Source organism: Phocoena phocoena, chromosome 1 (assembly GCF_963924675.1).
Source record: "Phocoena phocoena chromosome 1, mPhoPho1.1, whole genome shotgun sequence".
Taxonomy (NCBI): Eukaryota; Metazoa; Chordata; class Mammalia; order Artiodactyla; family Phocoenidae; genus Phocoena; species Phocoena phocoena.
The window spans coordinates 32165072-32183847 of record NC_089219.1 but is presented as its reverse complement, the minus strand read 5'-3'; the positions used below and the strand labels follow the sequence as shown (position 1 = coordinate 32183847).

General features: G+C 56.1%; 3 protein-coding genes across 4 annotated transcripts in view; 2 read left to right on the top strand and 1 right to left on the bottom strand.

Annotated features, from left to right (window-relative positions):
• LOC136120542 (bone morphogenetic protein 8B) overlaps positions 1-12542 on the top strand; it is a 27539-nt gene extending 14997 nt beyond the window's left edge. The window contains exons 2-7 of the mRNA XM_065873990.1: positions 322-511; positions 951-1099; positions 8457-8651; positions 9429-9508; positions 10066-10176; positions 12393-12542. Of these exons, the coding sequence (XP_065730062.1) occupies positions 322-511; positions 951-1099; positions 8457-8651; positions 9429-9508; positions 10066-10176; positions 12393-12542 (875 nt within the window). The remainder of the gene's footprint in view (positions 1-321; positions 512-950; positions 1100-8456; positions 8652-9428; positions 9509-10065; positions 10177-12392) is intronic.
• LOC136130268 (succinyl-CoA:3-ketoacid coenzyme A transferase 2, mitochondrial-like) lies at positions 2469-4319 on the top strand. The gene is given in 4 exon segments (XM_065886523.1): positions 2469-2705; positions 2863-3171; positions 3173-3919; positions 3921-4319. Coding segments are annotated over 4 exon segments (1692 nt in total).
• The window catches only part of PPIE (peptidylprolyl isomerase E), a 24865-nt gene continuing 15566 nt past the window's right edge, over positions 9478-18776 (bottom strand). For both annotated transcript variants that reach the window (XM_065874022.1, XM_065874031.1), the window contains exons 10-11: positions 11136-11139; positions 9478-9527 (exon numbers count right to left, since the gene is read on the bottom strand). In XM_065874022.1, coding sequence (XP_065730094.1) covers positions 9478-9527; positions 11136-11139 — 54 coding nt within the window. The remainder of the gene's footprint in view (positions 9528-11135; positions 11140-18776) is intronic.

Below are 18776 nucleotides of genomic sequence, written 5' to 3'. Positions count from 1 at the left end.
GGAGGGACCTGTCCTGTGCCCCATCTGTGGGTCCCAGAGCCAGCGGGGTGCTGAGCGGGGCAAGCTGGGTTTGGGGCTTGCGGACCAGACATGGACACTGCCCTTGTGGCACCGCCGTGTGCCAGGTGCCGTGCCGGGCGCCTCATGACACAGCTCCCCGAGCCCTCTCGGCACCCAGGAGGCAGAGCTGGGACAAGCCTGTTCTCGAGCAGGGAGCGGTCCCACCCAGACTGCCCGGGCCCCCAGGTACCACCCGGCCCTGCCCACCCCGGAGCCCGAGCTGGAACCACAAGTGACGGCCAGTCCCACTTTGTCTTGCAGTGGAGCGGGACCGCACCCTGGGCCACCAGGAGCCCCAGTGGAAGGAGTTCCGCTTTGACCTGACCCAGATCCCGGCGGGGGAGGCCGTCACGGCCGCGGAGCTCCGGATTTACAAGCTGCCCAGTACCCACCTGCTCAACTGGACCCTCCACGTCAGCATGTTCGAGGTGGTCCTGGAGAAGTCCAACAGGTGCCTGCCCTGAGCCCCACGGGCCCACTCAAGCCTCTGTCGGAGGGTCCGGCCCAGCCCTGGGTGCCAGGGGGTACATTTCCCAGAGGACAGAAGGGGAGCTTCCTGGGCAGCCCACCCTCAAAGTACAAAGATGGTTGGCCCGAGGCCTCGTGTCACCGTGGGGAGAGGCCCAGCATCAGTCCTGGATTCAAGTCCCCACCCTACTGTCCTAGCTGTGGGACATGGGCAGGTCACTGAGCTCCTGAGCCTCAGTTTCCGCATCTGTACACGGGCACAGTAACACCTTTGTACGGTAGCCGCAGTGAGAAAAGGCATGTAAGGCACCCAGGTCAGAGCCAGGCGGGGTAGATGCCCCACTAATGGTCCCCCAGGAGGGCACTGGAAACACATAGGCAGCTGTGCCGGCCCTCGGTTAATTGTTCTTTCGTGTCCACAGGGAGTCTGACTTGTTCTTTTTGGATCTTCAGACGCTCCGATCTGGGGACGAGGGCTGGCTGGTGTTGGACGTGACAGCAGCCAGTGACCGCTGGCTCTTGAACCGTAACAAGGACCTGGGACTCCGCCTCTATGTGGAAACAGATGATGGTAAGACTCGGGTCAGCAGCGAACCTTCCCCTGGGGGCTCCTCCGAGGAAGCTGCTGGCAGCAGGCACAGCTCGAGGCCCTCACGGGGCCCTGGAGGCCTGGCCTTTTCCACCTGTGCTGCTGGGGGATACCTCCACCCCTATGCGAGGGCTCAGTGGGTAGAGAGTGAGGTTTCCGCAGTGCAGGACAGCAGGAGACCCCCTACCAGCCGAGAGTCCCTCCTCTCCTTCTGCAGGACCAACAGCTGTGTTGCTCAGAGTGAGTCCATGTTTTCCCTCCCCAAGAAATGGGAGATTCTTTCTACTCTACGGAGCTGCCTTCTGCACCAGGAGTTTCCGTCCTGGGCTGGGCGAGGGGAAGCGCTCACACCCTCAGGCTCTGAGGCAGAGGCCTGGGTGTGAATCTCAGCTCTGCAGCCTTCTAACTCGGTGACCTTGGCAGGTTACTTACCTTCCTAAGCCTCGGTTTCCTCATCTGTAGAATGAGGATTCACACCTTCATTCATTTAGCAGGTGTTTGGGGCAGAGCCTCCTGGTGGGCCCAGGGTTGGTGTGTCTGCAGTACAGCGGGGGCCACCACGGCTGGAACACAGAGGGCTAGGCAACGGCTGTGAGGAGGCTGAGAGAAGTGGGCAAAACAGTAACTCTGAAATAAATGTCATCTTATTTAATAGCAGTGGAGGGGGACAGGATCTGATTCAGCGTTCTATAAAACAAACCTCTGAGACACTCCCCCTCAAGGGGGTGTAGCATCTCTCCCCCTCCTTCAGTGTGGGCTGCGCTTATAGACTTGCTTCCCAAAGTATGCCGTGGGCTGGGGCAGTACCTTTGCAGGGGCAACCTGAGCGGCACCCCTCAGCTGGGTGCTCAGGCTCCCATGAACACGTCATGTAGCTCCCAGACACCCTTGATCTGACGGAGTGGGAACAGCACTTCACCTCCATGGTCTTCGTCCCCAAAACCCAGAACCCCAGTCTCACCATGAGAAAAACATCAGACGACCTGAAACTGAAGGGCATTCTACAGGACACCTGCCTGACCGGTACTTCTCAAAACTGTCAACGTCATAAAAAAACACGGGAGGTCTGAGAAATTGTAACAGCCCAGAGGTGCCTAAGGAGTTGTGATGACTATATGCCAATGTGGGACCCTGGGTGGGATCCTGGAAAAAGGACGCTGGAGAAAACTAATGAAATCTGAGTAGATCGTGATGTTTAGTAAATAATAAGATACCAGTATTGGTTGATTAGTTGTGACAAATGTGGTTCCAGGACAGTACGTGCTGGGAACACAGGTGTGGGAACCACTGACGTGCAGGTGGATCTGGGGGCAGGGGGACGGGAGTAACGCGCCGGGGAGGAAGGGTGACGATGGAGAGGAAGGAGACAGCGCCCAGGCTTCCCCAGAGGGACGTCGACTCAGGGCTTCCGTGCGCCAGTCCCCGGATCCCTCCAGTCCCGCCTGACGGTCCGGACCGGTCCCGCCTCCCGCCTTCCCGGCCCGGTCCCGCCTCCTGCCTTCGCGGCCCGGGAAGCCCGGCGCCTCGGGCCCTCGGAGCGCGGAGACAGAGCGGGGCGGCGGGGAGCCAGCCGGGGGCCCCCTGCGCTGTGACTCGCGGGCGGGGCGCGCACGGCCGCCGCCTGTCCCCGCTGGGCCCGGGGCCGGAGCCCCAGCCGGAGCGGAGCGGACGATGGCCGCTAGGTGCCCGCGCTGGCGACGGGCGGTGTGTGCGGCTTCACCAGCAGCGCCCGCGCGCGTGCCTAGTCCTACGTGGAGGCCGTGAGAGACATCCCGGACGGCGCGAGGATCATGGTTCGGGTCTTCGGCCTCTGCGCGATCCCGGAGAACCTGATAGGGGCGCTGCTCAAGACCCGCGTGAAGGACTTGACAGTGGTCAGCAGCAATGTGGGGGAGGAGAACTTCGGGCTCGGCCTTTTCCTGGGGACCAAGCAGATCACCCGCATCGTCTGCTCGTACTTGGGGGAGAACTCGCTCTGCGAGCACCCGTACCTGGTGAGCGAGCTGGAGCTGGAGATCACGCCCCAGGGCACCCTGGCCGAGCGCATCCGCGCGGGGGGGCACCGGCGTGCCCGCCTTCCACACCCCCACGGCCTACGGGACCCTGGCCCAGGAGGGAGGCGCACCCAGCAAGTACTTAGAGGACGGCCACATCTCCATCCTGAGTCAGCCCAGGGAGGTGAGGGAGTTCCACGGACAGCAGTACTTTCTGGAGCACGACGTCACGGCCGATTTTGCTTTGGTGAAAGGGTGGAAGGCCGACTGGGCAGGAAACGTCATCTTCAGGGCCAGTGCCAGGAACTTCAACGTGCCCATGTGCAAAGCTGCGAGAACCTCAGTGGTGGGGATTGAAGAAATTGTGGACCTGGTGTCGTTTGCCCCAGAGGACATCCATGTTCCTAACATTTACTTAGAGGACATCCATGTTCCTAACATTTACTTAGATCGAGGAATACAGGGGGGAAAATATGAGAAAAGAAACGAGCATTTAATGATCCGGAAAGAGGATGATGAAATATGCAAGTCTGCAGATAGTATAAGGACACAGATCCTCAAGCAGGCAGCTCTTGACTTTGAGGACGGCCTGTATGCCAGTTTGGGCATAGGAATCCCTCTTCTGGCCACCAGCTACATCAGCCCCAGTATAACCGTTCATCTTCACAGTGAAAATGGAATCTTGGGCTTGTGTCCGTTTCCACTGAAAGAGGAGGTGGACGCAGGTCTCAACAATGCGGGCAAGCAAACAGTCACCCTTCTTCCTGGGGGCTGTTTTTTCTCCAGCGATGAATCATTTGCCATGATTCAAGGGGGGACACATCGACCTAACCTTGCTGGGAGCCATGCAGGTTTCCAAATATGGTGACCTGGCTAACTGGATGATACCCTGCAAGAAGGTGAAAGGAATGGGGGGTGCGATGGATCTGGTGTCCGGTACCAAGACCAGAGTGATGGTCACCATGGAGCACTCCACCAAGGCCAGTGAACCCAAAATCTTAGAGAAATGCACCAGACTGTTGACTGGGAATTGGTGCGTGGACCGCTTTGACAGAGAAGGTGAAATCATCACCGAGAAGGCTGTGTTTGACGTGAGAGGACTGACCCTGATCGAGCTCTGGGACGGCCTGATGGTGGAGGACATCAAAAAGAGCACGGGGAGCACCTTTGCCATCTCCCCGAATCTCAGCCCCATGCAGCACGTCTAAACCTAGCCGGAAAATGAACCTTGGTCCCAGAGCGTGTGCTTCTCCCTTTAACCTCCTGGATTGCATCCTGAGAAAGCCGCAATCACATTTCTGCATTTCACCAGCATCTGGCCGGCTTTCTCCTGCCATCCCAGACTGGCTGCCACTGGATAGGCTTTGTTCTCTCAAGAGGGACATGCTTTTAATTAAAAACAAAAGGAAAACAGAGGCACTGACCTTATATGTCCTGTGAGTTCTGAGAAAGCTCTGCTCCAATCACCCTCCTCCCTGTCTGTGGTATTTACATTAAATTCTATGCAGCTTGAGATGATCCCATGGGAAAGGTTTCACTGAAGTTCCTGCTCTTGTGAATGAATCATGAAATGTAGGGAAAAGTGATGGGGGAGGAACAACTCCACCCGGAGTCTGCGGAAGGCACCATTTTAGTGTACTGGAACTATGAAAACATACACACATAAATGTGAATTTGTCACCAGGAGAAATGCTGTCTAAATGAAAGGTTTTTTCCTTTGGCTCTATTGACTTTCCTTCTGGGGACTTTCATTTTGTCGCTAAGTTTTGTTTCCTTGTAGCCTCACCTCCTCTGCCTCTCACATTTCTCCTCCTTGTAGCTAAATAGATGTCTCTAGAAGGGAAGCAAGACCGTCTAGGCGGCCAGTAAACTGGTAATAGGGGCAACTGAAGGGGGAGAGACCGTTGGTGCAGACATTTCTCCGAGAAGTCTCCTCTGTGAATAAACGGCCGCCTGTGTGTGGCCAAAGGCTGCGGCTTAGGATGGGAGGAGTTCTAGAAACCCGGTCGGTGGACTTAGATGGGTTTTCTCTTAAATCATAGCGTTCCTGTGTCATCCAGATCAGACAGTTATTCCCGTCTTCTCTGTTACGGAGCCTAAACCAGCCTCTTGTTCATACTCCCTTGAAACCCATGAGGGGCGGTGACGTACTTCATCCTGAATCCACAGTCTCACAAACTAAACAGAAAAAAATGAGTTTCCGTTTGCGTGCGTGTGTGCGTGCGTGCATGCGTGTGTGGGGTTCAAACCCAGGCCTGCCATGGAGGCTGCGCTTTCTCAGTGCGGCTCTAGGGCTGCACAAAATGGATGGGAGCCCGTGGGTAAGAACAGGAAGCTCCAGCTGGTCAAGGAAGGCCTTTCAGAGAGGCTCCCTGCGGCCTCACGCTGACGGGAGGCCCGGATCCTGGAGTGGAGAGACAGTGCACCTGAGGGGACAGCCGCAGAGTGTCAGGGGACCGTGACCAGGCGGGCAGTGGATGGACGCCATCGAGTGGACTGTGCAACACCTTCTGGGGCTTCTGGGGAGGACTGATCTGCCCTGCCTGGTGGGAGACGTCCTCCAGCATCAGCCTGGGACAGGCAGAGGTTTCCAGAGGCAGACGAGTTACAGGTCTGTTCAACAGTAGCAAGAAGGAAAAGCATTGAGTTCCTAGTTCTCATGCGGTGAGGAAATAAATACCCTGTGGGACAAAAGCACACCTGGTCACAGCTGGCTCCCCTCCAAGGGTTTCAGCCAGGCGTCCTGATTGTCCTTCAACGTGGCACTAGGGTCACATCCATGACCGCAGGCTGAGGTGGGGCAGGGGCTGCAGGGAAGGGGCAGGTAGCACCCAGAGCAGAAAGAGGCCTTGGGGAGAGATGGGAGCAATCTTGGCCTGGCCCAGGGGAGGGGGCGTGAATCCCCAGGGCTGGGATAGGGCAGGGCAGCTGCCAAGACATCCGGGCCCTGATGGGGTAGACTCAGAAATGGGGGGAGGCTGGAGGTGTCAGGGGCCTTCCTGGCCCAGGGGAGCAGCATCTTCATCTGGGTCTGCGTGCCGGGGGAGGCCACAGTGTGGCCCCCATCTCGAGGTGTGGCCACACACCCCACCTCTCTCACAAAGGGGACAGCATGCCTGCCAGCACCCTCACAGTTCAGGTCTAGAGGCAGGGACCCTGGGCCTCAGAGGTTCCTGAAGTTCCTGCCTCTGCTTTCTGGAAAGGGTCCCGCCAGAGCCAGGCAGCCTGGGGGCCACCTCCTGGACAGCCGGGGCCTGCCCTGTGACCCAATCTCTCTGCGCCCAGGAGACCCCAATACGATCCTTGACCAGACAGTTGCACAAGAAAAGTCGACAGTGAGCACAGCCTCGGGAGCACCGAAGGTCTCCCTGCCCTCTCAGTGGACAGGGCTCTCCAGGGACTCACAGGACAGGGCTGCTGCACACGCAAGCCTGGAGGGCTGCCGGGCCAAGGCCACCCCATGCGTCCACCAGGTGTGGAGCTCTGCTCCAGTGCCGCGTGGACAGCCGCCCGCCTGCCCCCATCGCTCCACGGCCTCCTCCTGGTGCCCTCACGAGCCTTTCCCTCTGTGGAAGGGCTGCTGTGTGTCTTGTGGCTCTGCCTCCTCACGGGCCTGCTGTTCTTCCTCGTGACCCTAACCTGCCATGACCCAAACTCCCCGAACGGCTTCTCCCTGGGCCCCTTCCAGTGTCAGCTCCTGTCTCAGCAGGGTCATCCCTGAGTGGCACCTCTGATGGGCCCAGTGCGTGTTTGTGGCAGGTGATGTCATAGGTCAAAGGTTGTTTAGTCAACCCTGGCCCATGGACTCAGGGCTAAAGCACAGCTGTGTAAGGGCCGGTGATGTCCCTGACCTGTAACGTGCAGTGGAGGCTCATGAGACCCACGAATAGAACACACATGTTTATGTATGTGCACGTGTACACTAGCTGTATAAATGCACACGTGTGTGTACACATACATACATGTGCATGTGTGTCTATGCCTGTGCATCACTGCTGCAACACGGGGGTGAAATGTAGCTGGAAGTGGGATGTTCGGCCCTGGGTTTTAAGAAACATTAACAGTGAGCTTGTAGTCATGCCCTGCTGTTTAGTGTGAGAAAATTCCACAGGGAAAGGAAAGGAAGAGGTTCTATCACATTCTCATCTTTATGATGAAAGCCAGGAAATAAATGTCTAAAGATGAACTAATATCTAAATATTCAGATGTATCTACTCAAGGGAATTTTATACATTTGAAATGTTCATAGTTGAGACTTAACAACCGAGAAAAAGTTTATGTAGAAAAATTGGGGAAAATATAGACTTCTTTCTTACGCTCACAATTTAAATTAACATGAAAATAGCCCAGAAAAATGAAAATGATGCGTTGTAGCGGGGGAGGGGTTTTATGGGTGATATTTTTTCTAAGGTTCTTTACAGTTGTTATATATCGCTTTGACAATTAAAACACAAGAGGGCATTGGAACTGCAAAGAGGTACAGGAACATGGTTTTACTGGTGGAGGTGACTTTTCCGGGGAGAAGCAGCGTGTTTTTCCGGCCTCCTCAGGCTTCAGCAGCTGCGGGTAAAATCCCAGCTTTACCAGCATCACTACTCCTAGGCTGAGGCCCCAGTCATGTCTCTGCCCACAGCCTTTTCTCTCTTCCTTCCTTTTCAAACCACAAACCCGCTGGTTGAGAACTTAAATGGATAAGAAGGGCTCTGGAATTAGATGCACGTGTCTGAACGTGGACTTGGGGTAAATGTCTCTGCCCGCGGAGCCTAGGGTCTCATTTGGGGGCATCGGTGAGTGGCCTACTCTTGGGTGGTACTCAGGAGAGCAAGCACTGAGTCCTGGCAGCCGCTCCTGCCAGCCGGGTGTTGTAAATCCTACACTGATCCCCAGAAAGGATGGGGTGGAAGGTAGAACTCGGGCCTCGGGGCCCCGAGATGGATGGGAACCCTGGTTCTGAGAGTCCCCGGTAGTGGTGCTCTGAGCCGTCACCGAGGGGCTCTGATGCTTCTCAGTGAAGTGATGGGTCTGGCGTCACCATGAAGACTGGTTGAGATCATCACGTGAACTGACTGAAAGCTGTAAAGCGCTGTCCCAACAGGCGGTGCCCTGGACCATCACTAATCCCGAGCCTGTGCTCCCGAGGACCCTCCCCCGCTCCTGCAGACCTGCCCGCTGGGGGCTGGGGCTGGACTTGGGACTCGGGTCTTCAGAGGAGGAAACCGAGGCCCAGTGGGTCCCCTGCAGCCTCAGGCTCCGTGCTCCTGGCCCGCCCCCAGAGAGGTTCCTGCTGTGTCCCCATGCAGGGCCCCACCCTCGAGTGACCGCCCTCTCTGCTCTCTCCGTCTCAGGGCACAGCGTGGATCCTGGCCTGGCCGGTCTGCTGGGGCAACAGGCACCGCGCTCCAAACAGCCTTTCGTGGTCACCTTTTTCAGGGCGAGCCCCAGCCCCGTCCGAGCCCCTCGGGCGGTGAGGCCCCTGAAGAGGAGGCTGCCGAAAAGAACCAACGAGCTGCCGCCCCCAAACAAACTGCCGGGGATCTTCGGTGAGGTTGGGACCAGGTGGTGGGGACAGAACCCTCCTGGCTTCAGTGGGGTCAGGCTGATTGTCCGTCACCCAGCCACCTTTCCTGACACCACTTTGCCCCTGACCCTGGGGACCAGCCACGGCACGGTCTCCAGGGCTCTGAGCATCTGCCCTCGCCACCCTGAAGTCCCTTCCTGTCCTCCCTGGCTCACCAGGCCCCCGCCCCACCCCCCCGTCAAAATCAGGTGCCCCTGGTGGCCCTCGGTGCTGCCCCGGGCTCCCTGCAGGATCCAAGCGTTTGTGTGAAGGTGTCCCTACCAGGCCAAGCCCCTGGGGATCAGAGCCCCCTGGTGCCCTCCTTTCCTTCACGGGGAGCCAGGCTTTGCTTGGCCTCAGTGGGAGCCACTTGTCCTGTGGAATGGGCGTGCATGGAGAGGCGGATGAGGTCGGGGGTGTCTCCAGAGGAAAGGAGGAGGGGCTGCTGGGCAGCAGAGGGTCCCCGGGCTGCTGAGTGGACCATGGGGAGTCACAGGCTGAAAGTCAGGGGAGGCTGGGCTGAGCGTGGGGTGACTGTAACCACGGGGGATCATCTGGAGCCATCGAAGGTTCTTGACCAGGGTCACGGTGCCAGCAGAGCTGCAGAGATGGGCTTTATGAGACCCAATGGGTTAGTTTCCCATCGTTCATTTACTCAACAAATGAGCCCATCAGGGCGTCCCCCGCCCCAGGAGCTCCCCGTGGTAGGTGCACAAAGCAGGAACCCCAGCAAAGACCTTGCCCCTTCTGTCCCCCGCAGACGACGTCCACGGCTCCCACGGCCGACAGGTGTGCCGTCGGCATGAGCTCTATGTCAGCTTCCAGGACCTTGGCTGGCTGGTAATTCCTGACTCTCCTTCTTTCCTAAATGACAGTCCCCACCTTGATGATGGCAAGTGTATGTTCAAGAGGAGGTAGAAACATGGGGGATTTGCATTTTCTTGTTTTACTTTCCTCTGTGTTTTCCCAAGTTCTCTAAAGGGAGAATGTGTTGCTTCTGTAGTGAAAAGTGCTTTTTTGTGAAAACCATGAAAATGGAGACTGTCTGAATCCTTAGCCATAAAATGTCAGAGCTGCAGCAGGAAAACTGAGGCCAGGGTGGGCAGTGCCTCTGGCCTTTGCTGTGACTGGGGGTGAGCTGGGGAGGATGAAGCTGAGCGCTGATGGCGCATGAGGGGGACGGAGATCGTGCCCAGCCCTGTCTGCTGAGGGTCTTCCGGTGGCTGTCAGACCTCTGGGGGAAACTGCCCTGGGAGGGGCCCGAGGGTGGGCTGGTGGGCCCTGAGGCTGAGGGAGGGTAAGGGGCAGCCCTGAGTTGTGCTGTGACAGGTGTTGGACTGGGGGGCTCGGGAGGGGCACATGGATGGGACTCACCTTCTCCCATTACCTGCCCCCAGGACTGGGTCATCGCCCCCCAAGGCTACTCAGCCTATTACTGTGAAGGGGAGTGCTCCTTCCCACTGGACTCCTGCATGAACGCCACCAACCACGCCATCCTGCAGTCCCTGGTCAGTACCGCGTCCCTCTGCCTGGACGCCCAGGGGAGGGGTTTGCGGAGGAGAGGGGCGCGTGCAGCCAGCAGGTGATGGCAGCACTACTGTGTCAGGGAGCTTTCTCTACATGGAAACTGTAAGGAACGGCACCAAAAACGGAGGAGACGCTCTCCTCCCGGGGTACACTCCCGGGCGAGGTTCACTGGTCCGAGAGAAAGGGGCCAGAGAAGTCGCGCCCCGGGCGAGGGTTTGGGCAGAATTTATAGGGGAAGAAGGGAAAGGGGTGTGGTGAATCCGGGAGTGCGCAGGGTATTCCTTATTTGGTGGTCTTTTCGGTATCGTGAGGGACCGTTAGTCCCGCCCCTCGAAAGGCGGGAAGGCTGGGCCAGGTGGAAAGTCCCCAGGTCAGTTCCTGGAACTGGGTGGTCCGGAAAGTTTCGGTCGGCTGCAACCTGTGAGTCTGATTGCGTTCCGCTGCCTCGGGCCAGTTGGCCTTACAAAAACCTTTCTGCGTGCACGTGCAGTGAAATCCCACAGCCCTGCAGAAACTGGTCCCCGTGTGGGCCACCCCCAACCCGTGCACCTAAACAGACGTGCACGTGGGGGACTTGCACGTCCATGCGGTGGGTACCAGACTTACAAAGGCCCGCCTGCTGGTGGTCAGAGGCACAGCCCGTGCATGATAGGCGGGCATCCCACACGGCTACTTGTGCCCTCGGAACACACACGTGCACCATGTTCACTGGCACTTTCGGCCTCCTGTGTGTCACACACGCCCTCAGGGTCGGGGTGGGTGACACACATGTGGGTTCTGCCCCCTCTTCCTGTGCACGAGTCCCCAGGTACCCTGTGCCCTTCTGGTTTCCCCTCCTGTTCCTTTCCCGTGGCTCTTTTTTCTGGGTCCCTCCGGGCTCTTTGTGCCTCTTCAGGCTTTTGATGCCCCGGTGTCTGGGGAAACTTTAAACGCTGAAAACGTTTCTGACAGGAACACTGTTGCTGCTGCTTACCGCTAAGTGTTTGAAATGTTTTTAGTGCTGAGGCTTCTTTCTAGAACATTGACCTGGACACTGTAGTTACAGGTTGTTCAAGGTGATGCCCTAGAGCAAATGAGTTAAGGCAGCATGGACCCCAGGATAATGCCTCCTTTCCCAATGGTCACATGGGATTTGCTGGACCCCTGGGGAGCTGCCTTCCTTGAAGAAGGTCAGGGGTGATGGAGCCTGTCCTGGCAGCAGGCTGCTCAGAGCTGGGGCTTCTGGGGTAAGGCTGGGCTCTGGGGACCGGCGGCCAGGCTGCCGGACAGGGCCCCCCATGAGACGGCTTCGCCCAGGTCCTGCTCAGCGGCCTCCGTGAGGACTGGGAGGTCCCGGTGGATGGAAGCAGGTTCCCTTTTCTCTCCAGCCCCTGACAGGCTGGGGGGCTGCCTTCCGGGCCCTTCCATGTGGGGCCCCGATGAAGAGTCCAGGGTGAACGGCAGCTCATCCTGCCGAGTCTCCAGATAAATATTTTTGTAGAGGCTGCAAGAGCTCACTCAGTCGGACTGTCTTTAGGGGTAGAGCTGTTTGGAGGAGGGTAGCGAGATCCCCGTGCCAGGTCCCAGTCGTGCCGCGGCCTCGGCCTCAGCCATGGAACTGGGCAGGTGACTCGGTCCCTGTGCCCTCAGTGGTCATCTGCCCAGAAAAATCCCTGCCTAGAAATTGTTAGGAAGGGTGGAGGTGCTTTGAGGAACAACAGTGTCGGACACCCCAAGGGTGAGCCTAGAAGTCTGGCCGCTAGCAGGTGTAACACGGACCTTCACCGGCTCCCAGTCTGGAGGGGGAGACGGACCAGAAACAGCTCATGCGGACAAGACACGATCAGGGACGTTGCAGAAGCGCAGGGACAAAAGAGGAGCAGAGGGGACCCCGGGGGCGGCGCTGCAGGGGCGCAGGCAGGACCTGGGACACGTGCCGGGGGCCAGCAGGGTCAGGGTCGTCCTGTCTGACGGGAGGGGCTGTGACAGAAGCCACAGGTGCCCTGGCCGGGTCTGAGGGCAGCGGCGGGGCTGGGGGAGGGGTTGGGGTGGCCAAGGGGGCGGGGCCGGGGCAGAGTTCGCGCCAGCACCTGCCGGGCTGCGGGGCGAGATGGCGCCGGGGAGGGGCGAGCGGCAGGAGCCCGGGCGGCAGGAGCTGGGGGCTGGGACGAGGTCCCCGCGATTCTCACGCCTCTGCCTGCCGCCCCTTCCCCGCCAGGTGCACCTGATGAAGCCTGACGCGGTGCCCAAGGCGTGCTGCGCGCCCACCAAGCTGAGCGCTACCTCCGTGCTCTACTACGACAGCAGCAACAACGTCATCCTGCGCAAGCACCGCAACATGGTGGTCCGCGCCTGCGGCTGCCACTGAGGCCCCGCCCCGCCTGCTGCGCCGCCCTTACCGGGTCAGGTCAGCCCTCCGCAGGGGGCACCCCCCAGCGCCCTCACAGCTCAGGCAGGGCGGCAGCGAGGGCGCCCCTCCGCTGCCCACATCCTGCCAGGGGCTGGTCCTCCCCAGACCCCTCTGCCCCGCCCCCGCCCGGCGCCTGAGGCGGTGGTGGAACTGCGGCCTGATGGTCTGCGTCCGCAGCAGGGTCCTACCCCAGCCCCTCCCCAGAGGCACGGGCTGACCGTTCTTTGGGGCTGGCAGAGAGTCCTGTCTGAGGACCTGCCCTTGTCCACTGCTGGCCCAGCTGTGGGAGGATGTGGGACGAACTCAGAGGCACCTGCAGCCCAGGATGGCCACCTCAGGCCCTTCACCGTCCACGACAGGGTCTGGGGATGTGTAGACAGGTCCTGGTCCATCTCCAGATGCCTGCCCTTCCCAGGTGCAAAACTGGGCATTTCTGGTCACTTCTGTTAGAGTGTGGAGTTGCCCTTGGTGGGCTATATTTGTGGATCTGAATTACCAAACCGCTGGCCACAAGGAGGCATGTGGGTCGCCTCCAGAAAGAGCTAAATGAACAGCATGATTTAGGGCCAAGGCCGATGGCATTCATCTTCCCTGTCTTCCTCCCTTGACCTGCCTCTGCTGTCTGGGGAAGACGTGCAGGGCACGGACACTTTAGGGAAACAAAAAATCCTGGGGGCTTTATTGACCCCGTCTGTCTGTCACCATGTTGAACCATCAGGAGTTCAGGTCTGTGGAAAAGTTATCTTTTTGCTGAGCCAAGTATGGTGGCTACATCGGGTGGCCCAGGGTGACAATGCCCAGCACGGGTGACATAGTTTCCCTTAACCTTCTGCACGGCAGTCATCAATAATCAACCTTGATATTTTTTCTTTCAAATCTGGATAGAATTTCAAAATGACCAGCACAGAACTCCAGGTGGCCACCACCAACAGGTTAGAGTTGGCATGTGGAGTGAAAACTCTCTGCCATCTCCTGCCTCCAGTGCTCTGGCACACGGGGCAGCCTGGGGCCAGGCGTGGGGCGAGGGCAAGGCTTGTTAGCACCTGCCCGTGTCCAGAAGCTGTCAGAAACAGACTGTTCAGCCAAGTCTGCGTCACCCTGTGTGCCCAGGAGCCCTGTCCTGTCTCTGGGGTCCTGTGAGCCAGAGAAAAGGCCCCGATCCCACGGGAGTGACAGGCAGCAATTAAGCTGAGCTGGGTGGGGAGGTTCCCGGAAACCTCTGCTCTCCTTGGAGCGGCTGCCGGCAGTTGGAGTGTTTGATTTCTGACTTGGTAAGCCTGTAATTTACCTGGTGGAGCAGACTGCGTCCAGCTGCCCGAACCCTGAAATACTGTGTCATTAAAAGCACAGCCTGGGCCCGCCCCAACCCACAGGCACAGCCCAGGACGTGCAGCCCTGGAATTCACTCTGTGCCCCAAGGAGGGGCTCCGGGAGCGCAGGTCTGGCAGGAGGGGTGGAGGCTGGGGCCTTGCTGCAGGACAGCAGCCCCTCCGCCTGGACCTGGGAGGGCCTCTGGGAGCCAGTGCACAGGAAGAGACCCTCCCCATGGACACAGGAGACTGGAAAATGGTGAGCTCCCCATCAGTGTAGGGATCTAAGCTCTGGCCTACATGTTAGGGAACATGACTTGGTGGCTTCCTCCTCTGGACCTATTTCCCATCTGTAACATGAAGCATGGACTTTTTGATCTGAAAAGGGCCTTCAGCCAGGGAATCTGTCTGCCAACCCTGTCTCACACTGAGCCCAGAGGCAGCCTGGTAACCCTGAACACGGAGCTCAGGTGGCCATCACGAATCAGAGCTGGCACGTAACATGGAACCTGTTTGTTATTCTAGTACTTACCTAACAGTTCTCTCTTCCCAACATGGAGGATTGTCTCTTAGGTAAATATAAATCTTAAAATAGCAGATTATTTTGAGAACTAACTTTTTTCACTTGAAAATTTTTACTTGTAATTTTCTGAATTTCAAATTGTTTTTTATTGCGGAAGTGGAAAAATCAAAACATGTTAGCTCACCAGCTACAAATTACTGAAAAAAATGGTAGTCTTAATGGTAGTTTCATCAATGACTACCATTAAAATGGAATTGACAACTAATTTTTTATTTTTGACAACTTTTTTTTTTTTTTTTTTTGGCCGTACGTGGACCTCTCACTGTTGTGGCCTCTCCCGTTGCGGAGCACAGGCTCCGGATGCGCAGGCTCAGCGGCCATGTCTCACGGGCTCAGCCGCTCCGCGGCATGTGGGATCTTCCCGGACCGGGGCACGAACCCGCGTCCCCTGCATTGGCAGGCGGACTCTCAACCACTGCGCCACCAGGGAAGCCCCGACAATTTTTTAATTTGGTATTTTTAGGCCCAGCCAGTGATTAGCTTGGTCGGGTACACCAAGAATGTCTGTCATATTATCCAAAGGTTGGTAGATGTGGAGTACACCTCATCTACCAATCAAGCTGTGCACAGCAGGAGTGGGGTTACAACCCTTTTTCAAGCAGAACAACTGAAAAACAGTAAGTTATTGCTTATGTACCTGGCCGTCAGACTTCCAGCAACTTTTGCCATCCAGTTACCAAATGAAATCAAATAGGAAAAGCCCCGAGGAGTGGAACAGTTGTGAGTGGACATGAAGCCCATGTATGTTATCCCGAGAGTTATCTGTTTGCTTAGCCAAGCATTGCAGCTGCAGTACCCTTGCTCAGGGCCTGGCTTGTTTACCTGGCCAACTAGAATAAATAAGGGTGGTCAATTCAGACTCACTGACATCAGTAAGAAATCAGTGACAGTTGATAGGCAGGGAGGACACGTAGGGAAAAAGGCTAAGGTGAAATGCACAACAGTTTTGGTGTTTGCAATGCAATCCCGGCCTCAAGACCAAGTCATCATAATGTGAGGTTCACTGTCTTCAAACTAAGGTAGTAACATGTTCTGGAAAAATCCCTAAGAAATAGGAAAAGAGGCAGCACAGCAAGAACACAGATTTTTGGAGCCAAATGGATTTGAATCCTGGTTCTTCTTCCTCTGTAGAGCAGGATACTGGCTTTCCTTCCAAGTTATTTAAAAAGATCATATATGGACACAAACATTTAGGACAACATCTGGCATGTAAATGCTTAACAACTGGTACCTGTTGGTATTATTACAAATGAATTTGCTAGTTTTGAGCACCTTCTGTGCTTGTCCACTAAACCTCTCCTCCTCCCAGGATGTATCCTGTGGTGTTTTATTTCAGAGCTGTGCTTTTCCCACCGCAATCCTTTGAGGGCAGGACTTGTGTTCTCACCTGCTTTAAAGGCCTGGGACAAGTGCCCAGTTATGCAGGCCAGGGCTGTGACACTGTGCTCTGTGTTCCCAGAGACAAGGGGATCCCAGTGGCCTGCTGAGGGCACTCAGCACCACCAGGTGCCCTTTTGGCAGTTTAAACAGGGGTTGTCCATCCCAAGTGTTATTCCTTATGAGGAGGCCTTTTGTGAGCATTTGACCCACTTTTTAAAAAAATGTGCTTTTCATTTATTACAAAAGTAATGCAGTTTTGGAGAAAAGTTCAGAAAAAACAAAAAATAAATTCAAATCACTATAATCCTCTAAGTCAGATAAACATGCTAGAAAATTTTTGAATTTATTTCTAGGCTTTTTTCTTAGAATACATATAAAATATAGATGTTTACATATTACAGATAGTTATTTGTACAAAATTGGGATCATACTATATTATATAAACTGCTTTAGATGTGCTTTTCCCATTTTATTATATGGTGTAATTTTCCCTGTTAATAAATATTTTTTGAAAATATGGCTGTCTAGTTTTCTATCACCTAACTCCGTAAGACTCAGTTTTCACCACTAAAAAGTAGGTCCCACAACCTCTTTCTTGTGCTGGCAGCATCTGGAATAGACACGCTGTGAGAAAGTCCAGCAGTCACAGGACTGGTCCCAGGGCTACACCCCCGGGTCTGTTCCTCCATGCAGCCCTCACAGGGCCTGCACAGGTGGGGCCTGGCCCTGGAGGAGCTAGTGAGGGGATGCATGAGCAAAGCCCAGCCCCATGTTCTCAGTCCTGGTGCTGGAGCAACAGAGCAATGGAAACGTGGACGGGGAGGCCAGGCAGTCCCAGGAAGGCAGCTTTGACCTTCAGCCTGCAGCAAAGGCCCCACAATGCCCCGGGTCCACTTCCCACAAGCCAGAGCCCTCCTGAGCAACAGAGGGTCAGGTTGAGCAAGGTGGCTGGGCCACTGCTCCCCACACTCTGGGCTCCCTGTCCTGCCTGGCACAGTAGGGCCCAGGCCAACCATGGAGACCATGGAGACCATGACTGTCTCCCCACAGGCCTGGGGTTGCCCTGCTGTAGACTGAGGCTAGAGCTCAGGAAACACCCCAGGACTCCATTATGACTGATGGGGAGATGGCCACACTTCCGACCCCAGCTCTGCCACGTCATCCTCGGTGACCTGAACAGTCATGTCACCTGAGCCTTGGTTGACCTCTGCACAGGGTTCTGGTGTGGAAACAGTGGGTTAACACCTGTGGACACCCAGAGAGGCACTGGGAAGGCCACTGTAGCTCCAAACCCACTGAGCTTCCCAACCTGCTGGCTGGTCTCAAGCTCCCTAGGCTGTCAGGAGTCGGTCCTCTCTTGGGGGGCTGGCTGTACTAAGCTCTTCATACATACCCTTTCTTGGCTCTTATAAAAGCCCTGAAGTCACTGCCATCACCCTGCTTCACTAAAGCCTGCCCTAACGCTGTGGGCAGTCAGGTAGACTGACCTGTGACGGCCACAGTCTGCACTCAGAGGGGGCGCCTGGGCCTTGAGATGGGGGGTCTCTTTTGGCAGCTCCATAAGGATCAGGGGTAACTGTGGTACATCTGAGGCCCAAGGAAACAGAAACCTGGTCAGCTGCAGCAAAGGGGGCTCAGCTGAGGGCCAGGAGTCCACTTGGCACATGGGAGCCAGAGGTAGAGCCAGAGTGCCATCATCCCTAAACAGGAGCTCTCCTGGGGTCACCAGGGCCAGGGGACAACAGGCCACACTCCTGCCTCGTCCAGATTTCTACTCAACATGTAAAAGCCCAGCCGGGTAGACTCTGAATGGTCTGAGTGACCCCACCCCAGAGGGAGGTATCTAGTGGCTACAGGGCTCAGTCTCTGCTCAGTGCCTTCAGCAGGTCAGGGTTCCTTTAGAGCCACTTGGCTGACCAGTCCATGGAGGGCAAGCGGAGAGAAGCCAGTCTGACTTGAGCTCCAGGAAGTGGCTGCACAGAGGGACCAGACTGTGAGCTCAGCATGGGTGAGACCACTTGTCTCATCAGTGGTCAGCAAACTTTCTGCAAAGGTTCAGATAGTAAATATTTTAGGCTTTGGGACGGCATTGGTTAATTTTGTGTTTATAGCTAAGCCATGCTATCAACTTTTTAGCCAAGCACCAGTCTGGATGTTTCTGTGAAGGTATTTTTCTGATGTGATTGACATTTACATCAGTAGACTTGGAGTAAAGCAGATGACCCCTCCATAATGGGGGTGGTCCTCATCCAGTGAGTTGAAGGCCTTAAGACAGAAAGACTGGGATCACCTGAGGGAGGAGGAATTCTGCCTCCAGACGGCCTTTGGACTCAAGCTTCAACATCAACTATTTCCTGGGGCTCCAGCCTGCTGGCCTGCCCTGCAGCTATCAGACTTCTCAGCCCGCACGACTGCAGAGCCAATTCCGTGAAATAAATCTCTTTCTCTATGAACATATACGCACACCCTACTGGTTCTGTTTCTCTGGGAACTCTAATACAGGGACCATACAGTATCTGTCACCAGTTACTCAACTCTGTCACTGCAGTGAGCAAGCAGCCACAGACAATATGTAAACAAATGGGTGTGGCTGCGTTCCAATAAAACTTTATTCACAAAAACAGGCAGTGGGCTGGATTAGACCCAACGGGTTTGCTGACCTCTTGTCTCCTGACAAATAGGTACAGTACCTGGCATGGAGAAGGCATTTTGAGTAATAAAATACCATTTTAAAAACCTGTAGAATGAAAGTGAGCAAATGAATCACAGAGACTGAGCAGTACACCCACTGGCTACGAGACTGGCAGCATGATTTGGGAGTGGAGGCACTGTAGATAGGAACTTTTCCACCGTCTTTGATTCCCATGGTCTTGACAATGGTCTGACAAGGGTATCTGGCTTAAAGATATATCACCCGAC